The following is an 11,031-nucleotide window of genomic DNA, read 5'->3' as shown; positions in this document are numbered from 1 at the left end:
AGTGAAAATTACCATCTGAATATAGGCATGACCAAGTGAAACAACAGAATAAAACTGCCAGATGTGGAAGGACCACTATCATGATAAACGAAAGTTACAAACATAGAGATCAGAGAATATTACACAAATCTGATGGGCTCAAATGCAAAACGCTAACAACAGACTAAAAAAGGCAAATCGAAAAATAATACATAAGAATAACAGAAGATAAATGATTATGAAGACAAAAGAGAAGTATTTTGACTAGGTTCTTAACAGGCTCTTAACACGTCATTGAATGCTACTATTTCCAAAATAATCTGCAAAACACAGAACAGTCATTGCTAATCGAGGGCAGCAAACACTAGTTTGAAAGCACTTTGCAATTAAAATGGTCATAAAACATACCAGAGCAACTAAACTTGGATATCAGCCATGTTTGTGGGTGCGAAATACAACAAATGTGCAGCACGGCTCATCTATAAATGCATATTTTCCATAAGTCTCTCGATGAGGTATGAGGGCTGACATGCTTAAAATAGCTTATCACAACAGTCATTCTTAATTGTCTGTTTACATGGATAAGACTGCTTTCACATTGCACAATCACATAATTGTCAAATAAATGATAAATTGAGAAATCCCACATTGACAAAAGGTCATGCTGATCTACTATTTATTTACCTTGGTGAAAGCAATGCACAATTGAAGAATCCAAAACCATGATACAAATTGGCCAGGACTGTACTTCCTGCAGAACTAATGAGATCCAAAAAATGAATACTTGGGAAAAAGAATGCAGCCATATTCACAATGTACATATTTTAATAAGGCATGCTGACCAGAATTACACGGCTCAAAATTGCACATGCTCCCCAATAAATTAACGGGGATACCTTGAAAAGCAAAACAGCCACCTGTCAGCAGCACCATTCAATATGGAGTTGAGTTTCACAATTCAAACGACAGCAGTGTCAGGGAAAAATGCATGGCCATCCTTCATCACTCAGGGTGTTACTGCCTATTTGGTTTCAAGTTATCATGATCCATTGCCTTCAAGCACTTAGAAGCCTCCAGAACCTGTGGATGTCCTTCTAGTCATCAACTTCAGTGTGGAAGATAAAACTCGGGAAGGAGGTAGTGATGTCCCTACATGCATGCTCACATACATAAGCAAGCAGCTAATACAAATGCCTTGATCAATTTATCTGATTGCAAATAATAGCAAACTTTTGTTTCTTATGGCTAGCATAAAAATCAAATGATGGTCAACAGCACATCCTATGATACTACAGAACTAAGAAACAGCACATAGTCCCCACATAATAAATAACAAACATTTTCTTAAGAACATAACTACTGAAGGAAAGAAAGAAGAGATCACTTGATGACTCCTTTCATCAGAACAGGGATAGCAATGGGCAATAAGTTATGTTCAATTTCAGCAACAAGGAGAAAAGTATATGTCAATTCCTAGCCCATGTCTGCGGAACACATCCTGACCAAGATTTCACACTATGCAGTCCATTTACAATCATCTGCAAAGCATTTAGGATGATCTCAATTTCTATAAGGGATGAGTTTAACCAAGAAATAAACCGCTCTTTGGTGTTGCTCAATTTTATCAAATGGCTGCTTAATCTAGACAAAACCTGATTCAGAAGTTAACAGTAACTGCAAAGATTGGCACTTTAGATTTGATGAGAAAACAGAATAAAGGATCCTTTATATGATGATATTTGTTGTCACATGGAATAATGAAGAGTAAGAAGGAAAATTAGCATACTTTAAGTGAGGTAGAGTCATGTTCTTCAAAAGAGAAGGGCGTTGCATAACAAAACTCTTCCAATCTTCTCTGTTAATTTTTCCATCCATGTCCGCATCAGCATCCAAAAATGTCTGAAAACAAATTGATCAGGTGATATACATCATCTTCTATATATTTAACGATGGACCATATGCCTCATATTTATGTATCTACCTTATTAATAATAGTTTCAAGAAGTTCATCTGACAGTAACGTATCTGACTCATTCAGAATGGCGACTATCATTTGTTTTACCTGCCAAAAGAGCTCAGTGTGTCATTTATCAATCAGTTGACAATCAAACATAGCGTGAGGGGGCAGTACACCACCAAAATGTCAGTCAACAATAAATTATGATGCATTATGTAAGTTCAAATCCAGGAAGCTCTCTCTCTCTCTCTCTCTATATATATATATATATATATATATATATATATATATATAGAGAGAGAGAGAGAGAGAGAGAGAGAGAGAGAGAGAGAGAGAGAGAGAGAATAGGTGGTAGCTGCCTACCGCCAGCCTACCAGGCTTTTAAAGGTTTTTTCCATGCTTTCCTCAAATCTGACTATACAGATGTGTTCTACATGCTTGATTTTATAGGAATCAACTCTTGGATCGTCTGATTCCAACAGGCTGGTAGGTTTTTATAAGGTTTAAAAATTGATGGTCAAGATTTTCATAAATATTCAAGGCTAAAAGATATATTTTTTTTTTTTATAAAAAAAACATGATCCAAGTGTTATTTCCTAGCAAATTGATCAAGCCGAAAGCATCTTTGGGGTCAGATTTGCGAAAAACCAGAAAACAACCGTTCGCTCAAGGTAGGAGGTTGTCAGTAGGCCAGAAAAATGGTAGGCAACTGCCAATTTTCCTTTTCTATATATATATATATATATATATATATATATATATATATATATATATATCACGAAAAGAAACACATAGATCATATTAGCATCTACTATCTACATATAAGATTTAACATTACATTGTAAAGAAAGTTTTATAACATTGAAACACAAACTTTTTAGCGTTATATGGAGTATAATGATAAATCAGATCACAATGGCTATGAGTAGTGCCAGATCAATTTTATTATTTTAAATGTTAAAACAGAATACCTTAGATCATGCAGATATTTTCAAGGCAAAATCGTTAGATCCAAGTAGATCTGAAATATTCAAGCCATTGTTGTTAAAAGTATTGAAGTGTAGCGAGACACTCCACCCAAATGTGAAACGAGGCATAAAGCATAAGCCACACAACACACATTTAAAGAAATTTAAAAAATTTTAAAAATTTCTGTAAAAAACACATACTTAAAAGAAATGCTTTATTGAAGACATAAACAAGCTAACAAAAATAACAACAATTTCATACACTATATGACTACGACGGACCATGAGAGAGAGAAAGCAAAGAAGAAGATGAGAAGAGAAACTTCATTAGCTCTAAAAATGAGAGATACAACAATAAAAGGGAGACGGCCCCTCTACCACACTAGCAGACTAAAACAGTTGTCTCTATACCAGTAATATGAAAAAATACAAGAATGGCCCTGAAAAGAATGAAACGTACATATACATAGCTAGAGGGGTAGCATACAAAATAGTAATACATATATTATATCAAACTTAACATACACACATGCATCTCTCTCTCTCTCTCTCTCTCTCTCTCTATATATATATATATATATATATATATATATATATATATAAAGGCTGTCTTTATATACAAACTCACACACACTCATTATCGCACATACACAGTCATAAATCAGTAAATGACAAAACAATCCTCTCATATTTTTTGGGACAGAAATGGAAATTTTATTAAATTAACCAAAAGGCATAGAAAGACTAAGAGAAATAAATAAAATTGAACTATTAAAATAAATATTTTGGCTGTTTGTCAAACCGGGAGAGAAGAAGAAGATGGGAAGAAAAAGAAAATAAAAGAAGAAAAAAAAACAAGAACAAGAAAGAGAAGAAGATGATGACAAGAAGAAGAAGAGCAAGAAAGAGAAGAAGAAGATGAGAAAGAGGGGAAGAAGAAGAAGACAACAAAGAAGAGAAGATGGAGAAAGAGAAAAATAAGAAGAGGAGAATATACATACCAGAAGGTGGCTCGCCGGACAGCAGCTCACCGAAGGTGCGTTGCCAGAGGGGTGAGGGAGAAGTGCTAGAAGTAGGGGTGTCAACGGGTCGGGTTTACCCGTACCGGACCCGAACTGAACCGTTAGATGTGTTTAGCATGATTAATTTAGTGGGAATCGACTCTTGGATCATGTTTTTTCGACAAAAAAACATGTTTTTATGAGCCCAAAAAAACTGGTACCTTCATAGCCATTGATTTTGGATCACCAGAAAAACCTGTATACAGGTCAGATTCCGGAGATCCAAAAGCTGTTTCCCACTAAACAAAACCTATAGATCACATCTACGGTGTTAGACGTGAGAAAAAAACTTAAAACTACTATGTTTGAACGGGCCTAATGAGACCTAACGAAAAAGGGGGCCTAAGAAATGCATTACTCGTTAACAATATATATATATATATATATATATATATATATATATATATATATATATATAATGTTAACAAGAATGTGCAAGTCAAACTGAATTTATGGAGCAAGAGGACATGGTAAAAAAAAAAAGTAAAACAGAGAAAGTCTAGCACTGACTTGATTGAGCATGGAAACAAATAGCCATTCTTGAAGAAATAGGAACTAAAGTGAAGAGAATTGATGTGAAGATTGCTCTAAGCTGCTTTTTAATTTTTTACCAACAATGCCAGGAATTTAATCCCAATCACCATGAAAAAGAAAAACCACATCAGGGTAGATTGCCATGTTGGGCATAAAAACTTGTTCAACATATATACAAGATCGCAGAATCAGTATGCAATTTTTTTTTTGTTCAAAGCAGAGACAGGAAGTTAATGAAACCTTGGGGATGGTTGACATGTTCAGAAACTTGAGAGTATTAGAAGATTAAGGTTTTGATGGTCCTTTTTATATGTTTCTTGTGTAAGAGGTTGACATTCATTGTACATGATAATGAGAGTTTGCACAAAAACTATGGAAGTTTCCATTTTAGAAAATATGTAAAATACAAAGGGCTAGAATTGTTCTTTCTTTCTTGGCCCAGAATGATTCAGTATCCTCTCTACTTCTTTTGCCTTCCATTCATCACTCTTTTGCACTTATCAATTTAAGCATAAATTGATACAGAAGAACAGCTAAACAATATTAACACACATGTTAACCATTAGAATGCATCTCAACAATTATCTATATAAAACATCTAATATGCAACTTGTACTGTTCAAAGATTATGATTTGTGACAAAACATGCAACAGAAAAATAAGGAACATCCAATAATTACAAGCATTAAGGTAAGCAACACATTTTCTTAGTAGGGAGGAACACTACTGCTAATTGAAGTGTTTACATTACAAATGAACATCCTTCTAGCAGTATCACATTGAGTTTAAAACTTTAAAGTCAAAGAGGAGAAAAAGAAAATTAATATGGAAGAATATCACATTGAGTTTAAAACTTTAAAGTCAAAGAGGGGAAAAAGAAAATTAATATGGAAGAAACTTACTTCTTCACGCTCTATATACCCAGTTTGTCTGAGATCATAAAGCCTAAATGCAACTGCAAAGTATCTCAAAGGAAAACGTTTCCACAATGAGTATCTAAGACAAAATACAGAAAAAGAAAAAAGAGTTCCATAAGGTCCATGGTTTCTTACAATCAATTTTGTCCTCGATTGGAGCATGTGGGTGGAAAACACTTAGTGAGTGAACAAACTCCTCAAATTCAATTACACCATTTCTTTTTTCATCAAAGAGATCAAAGACCTATAAAATAAGAGGAACAAGAACTAAATTCATTTAGACCAATCCTGATGCATTAGCGCTTAATAAATATTATCCCCTATTAACATATGAAAAAACAGCAAAAAAATTTTCAGAAAATGAGTAAACTAGATACCAAAACCAAAAGTTGTTTAATATGAAGTTTCGAGCTAGATCTTTCATGAAGGATCATAAGCGCAAAACCATTTTTATGTTCCATATAACTAGTCTATTAGAGGGTACCTTGTTATGTTTTTTATTCTGTTATGCTTGCATACCTTGTAAAGTTAATTGTACATATAGGGTAAACATTTGCTATTATTTAAGGCACTGTACAATTGAGCTGGAAATCATAGGTGCAAGTTATATCAAATCCAATTTGACCACAGATGTATTTAGTAGAATGTTGTACAAAGCATATTGAAAAGCTTATCCAAAAGATCTAAGATATGGGTAAATCAGACTGTATCATTCGATACGACAAGAAAACATTTTTGCAATAAAGAAAAATATAAAAAACTCATAAAATTTTAAAAAATATGCATGAAAACTACTAGAACATCAATTAGACCTAGATGTAAACTACTAAAACATGTTAAGTAACAATTAAAAATTAACAAAAGAAAGACAATTGAAACAACAGTCACATCCAGTCATTAACAAGTCTAAATCCTAAATACATCAACATAACATTAAACAATCCATGAGTCCAATTAATAAATCAAATAACCATCCCTCCACAATCCCCCCCCCCCAAAAAAAAAAGAAAAAGAAAAAGAAAAAGAAAAGAAAAAGAAAAAGACGACTACAAAGAGAAATAAAACACATTTGAGCAGCCAACCTACAATATTAAGTAAACTTAATCATGAAATGGATAGAACATGAATAAATATGTAACAGTTACCAAATAAAAGTAATCACAATGTCATAAAAGCATATCTATTACATAGACCAAAAAGGTTTGAGGTTAAACATTAAAAAGTAAAAACATAAAAGAAAATAATATGTTACAATACATAAAATTAAATAAATCATCGACTATCAAATATTTACTAAAAGTTTTAAAAGTATTAGACTATTTGAAAAACAAAGGATTGATACACATTAAGTATTAGAAAAGTGTTTCACAATGACTTCCATTGATCACTTGCATTAATCATAATAAACATAAAAAATTAAATAATCAGTATTTTTTTCCATAATAGTTTTCCTCTTTCGAGTGTTCACTAATCACAATAAATTAAGAAGAAATTTTCTTTTTTTATTTTCTTATCATATGAAATAGGTCAATAGAGCTATTAAAGTCTTCTTGATTTAGAAAGGTGCCATTGAAAATGAAAAAGGATCTAAAAGAAATTACGTAAAAGTTTTCAATAAAAAAATACAAAAAAATGGTTGCATCTTATGATACAGCATGTATCATACTATACGGTATGATACATTGTGATATGCCATGTTTTCCTATTCGGAAGGTTATAAAGTATCACATGAACTAGCAATACCATGATACACCATGCCATATGATATGATTTTTATAATATTGATGCAACATGGTTTGTTTGTAAGGTGTTGTGCCTTGGATCATGCTTTCCACACATAAAATCACAAAATTTTGAGTCATAAAATTTACATAAATTGTGGACCAGGGATAATTGAAGCCCTTATATATAGTGGCCCAGAGAACCAAAAACCCTTGGACATTTACAGTAACATAAGAAAGAGAGAAAAAGAGGGATCAAAAGCCCAAAGAACCAGAAATAAATTCACTACACTAACGTAGACTACAGGCACAAACAACATCAGCTAAAATTTTCTCATGTTTTGCATAGAATGTTTCTTTATTTGCAATTAAACTAGTTACAAACTTTCCCTATCTTCCAGCCATTTGAATCATAAGCTGAAAGCCTATGGGTCTTCCTACTCAATCAAATCTACAATAGTATTCAACTATACAGCATCCCATCAACAAATATTTCTGTAGAGAAAATCCAAGAATGTTAACAAAGAGCAAAAGATTTACTTACCCTGTCAACAAAAAGGTTTTCGCCTGATGGAGTTTTGAATAATGCCAACAGAAGCTCTTCCTGGGGGAAAAGGAAAAGGACTATTTCAAATCGCTAAGCATATCATTGATATCATAAAAAATGATTTCATAGTTCATACTCCATGGTATATCATAAAATGCAAGCAAAAATCACATTTGTATTAAGCCATCTAGGGTTAGAATTAGGGTATGTTTGGTTGCATATCATGTGATTTGGAATCACATGAGATGGAATCAAATGTGATTTGAAGTTATATTGATTTCAAATCACATATTCCACCATATGATTTGGAATCACATGAGATTCACTTCAAATGTGATTTCAAATCGTATTCCGTTTCTCATTTTCATGAGATTCCAAATCATATTTGAATGCAACCAAACATACCCTAAAAGTTAGCTCATCAAACACAAAATTATATGGGAAAAAGGAAAGTGAACTACATTAAGACAATATAATAATCCAATTCCCAATAAAAAAACATTCCAAATACATTATTCTAGAGTATTATTTTCCTTTCTGTTTGTCGACAAATTTATCTACTCCCAAGGGAAAGATGACAGGCAATGGGAAATATATATGAAAGAAGAATTTGTTACATGTAAGTTGTTTAATGCCTTCCATGGTATAACTTTAGGGACATCATGGACCTATGGGAATCCTTCTAACTATTTGATCTGCACACACACACAAGTTGTTTATTTAAGCATGTATAGAACTTTTAGGTATGTGAACACACAAGATATTCCTTACCATGTATTTTCCTCGTTCCGTTGTTTATGATTCAAAGGGGAACCAAGTTCTAAGGTGTTCCCCTCTAAAAGCTTGCAAATGAGCAGATCTTGTGACCATCTGCCACTGGACCTCTACACCCAGATTCTTCTACTGCATCATGTAACCATTGCTCCTTTATGTTCAAGTTCCTCTTATGCTGACATCAGCAACAATATATTAAAAAACTATATAACCTTTCTCACCATTTTTTATTTCTTGGCCATTTTTTCTTCTGTAACGAGCCTTTCCTGAGAAACCTAACAATCTGAACGCAAACCACAATTTCTATATAAACATTTTGGATTAAGGAATTTAGACTGTTTTTATGAGTTATATTAATCCCTGATTCCAGTAGCATTATGGTGGCATTATATAAGATGTCAAACTCAAAGTTCTAGTATTTGAAGTTTCCAAATTTTAGTGGAAGCTAAGGCTACACATAAGCTATGCCAATTGTTTGCTTAGTGCATGATCCGTAGCCTTGAACATGTCTAGACTCAAGCTGAGCTGAATCAATAAAGCTAACTTTTAAGCCTTCATGATGAAGGACGAGATAGAATTTAAACTCATCATCTTTCTTTGGAAAGGAATGTTCTCTAACACTACACAAAATGATTTTCTTTTTGCTTTTTTTGTTTCTACAGTTCAAACAAGGAAAGAAAATATGCACATATGTATTATATTTTTAACAAACTCAAATGAGCTTATGCTCAAGTTCAGCACACTGAACTAGACAAATGTTTACTGAAGCTTGAGGTTGGCTTGTTTATTAAATGAATGAGCTTTCGTCAAGCTGAGCCAAAGCTTCTCATGAGAAGCCTCGCTCATTCTATCCCTAGTGGTAGTGAATTTCAGCTACAAAAGGTGGTGTGCAGACTCTGCACTATGGAATAAATGCAAAGGATGAAAAAAAGAGTAAGAAGAATAAGAATTTGATGCAATAATAGAAAATAAAAATAAAAGACAGTACTTGTAATAGTAGCTTGAATATAGAATTAACAAAAGAAAGGTGGCGTAAATGAAACAAGTGCTTTTGATTGGAGACACATGTGGCGGCACATTTGTAGAGTTTGCATCTTGCCTTTGTATACAAAATAAAGTTTCAATATGTATATATCATAGAAGTATAAGGGTTGGTTCTCTCTTGAATGTGATAGTTTAAAGCCATCTTAATCTGCATCTTCTTTGTTTCTGAATCTGAAAATTCAACTGCTAAGTCTGTCTCTCACATCATTATCAAGATTACCCATGGGTTTCCTGAATCATTTGCGTCTTCTTGATCTAATTTGGGCATCACTAAAACTTTCCACTTTTTACAGACGCTTCTTCCCTGCCTGTTCACTCCCTCTTCTTAATTCTCATTTCCATACATATTGAGCAAAAGAATTTTCTTTCAGTCATCAATTGACCCTGTGCCCTCCTTTTCCTATAATTTCATTTCGCTTATCATTTTTTGGATCATTAAAGCCTGAATTAGAAAAGGAAAAGAAAATTTTCGATGTAATTTTTTGAACAAAAAATTTGTGGCAACTGAAGAGGTTGAGTATTGACTTTATACTTTTTGGCGTCTTGCCCGCACATACTTCAAAATCCCTGCTTTATTCAGGAATACAGAAACGGACTGCAGGGCAATGCATTGTCTACAGGATCTCTATTATGCAGCTTAAAAAACCAATTCAATCAAAGAAAACAACAATCCGAACGAAGGTTTCGCCCAGAGCCGCACCTTGTGTATCAATCCATCCGCAATCAACGAGTTGCTCAACTTCTTAAACAGTTCATACAGGGCCTCGATCTCGTTCACATTAACTGAAAATTTTACGGAGATCAGGAACGAAGGATGAAAAAAATCTTGACTATCGACTCAGAAAGGAAGGTGGGCCAGAAAGATCATAAAACGAAGGCGAATTCCGTAGAAGAAGAAGGAACGAGAGTGGGAATTACACGGTGTGTTCTCAGCAAGCCGCGCGGCGTCATTGAGAGCGCGGGGGGGCTCCCTCCGAACGAAATGGTGCTCGATGCACGCGGAGATTGCGCAGATGATCACGTCGAGGATAGCGACGATCGGAATCAGCGCCCCGCAGAGCTTCTCGCCGAACGTTAATGAGCTCGATCTCTGCAAGAAACAAGAGGAAGAAGAAGGGGAGGAAGAAGACCACGCAAAACCCTAAATTCGATCAACACCCATCAAATTCCGAAAGAAAAACCCACCAAAAGGAGAGAAGAATGCTAAGAACGAAAGGAAAACGAATCGCACGTACCAAGTAGGCCATCGGAGGAGCCATCGATCAGAGAACGAAGGAAGGAAGTAACGTCCAAACCGCCCCCCCCCCCCCCCCCTTACCTCTAACTCTCTTCTGCAACCCTGACGGAAGAAGAATAAGGAGAGAGAGAGAGAGGAGAGGAGGATGAAGCCTCGGCAGTCGGTTCTTTTTATATTTGTATGCGTCTAAATAGGGATGACAGAGGAGAAATGCAATATGACGGCTAGGAATGCGTCTGTGAAGCATCGCACGGCGCGCGAGAGGATCCGTATCAGAGTTGATTTTTTGTCC

The 11,031-nt window shown here is 34.4% G+C and overlaps 1 protein-coding gene across 1 annotated transcript; it reads right to left on the bottom strand.

The window, feature by feature from the left end:
- Positions 1 to 627: 627 nt before the first annotated feature.
- LOC149815053 (calcineurin B-like protein 10) lies at positions 628 to 11,031 on the bottom strand. The gene is made up of 9 exons (XM_089989677.1): positions 10,738 to 11,031; positions 10,421 to 10,592; positions 10,203 to 10,285; positions 7,682 to 7,741; positions 5,552 to 5,660; positions 5,402 to 5,454; positions 1,961 to 2,041; positions 1,766 to 1,878; positions 628 to 1,128 (listed from the first exon to the last, which is right to left on the bottom strand). Exons 1-9 carry the CDS (start codon positions 10,759 to 10,761, stop codon positions 1,074 to 1,076), a joined length of 750 nt encoding a protein of 249 aa, XP_089845803.1. The 5' UTR covers positions 10,762 to 11,031; the 3' UTR covers positions 628 to 1,073.

The sequence above is a fragment of the Nuphar pumila genome, chromosome 15, assembly GCF_984573655.1.
Source record: "Nuphar pumila chromosome 15, dmNupPumi1.hap1.1, whole genome shotgun sequence".
NCBI lineage: Eukaryota > Viridiplantae > Streptophyta > Magnoliopsida > Nymphaeales > Nymphaeaceae > Nuphar > Nuphar pumila.
This window is presented reverse-complemented; position numbering and strand designations above follow the sequence as displayed.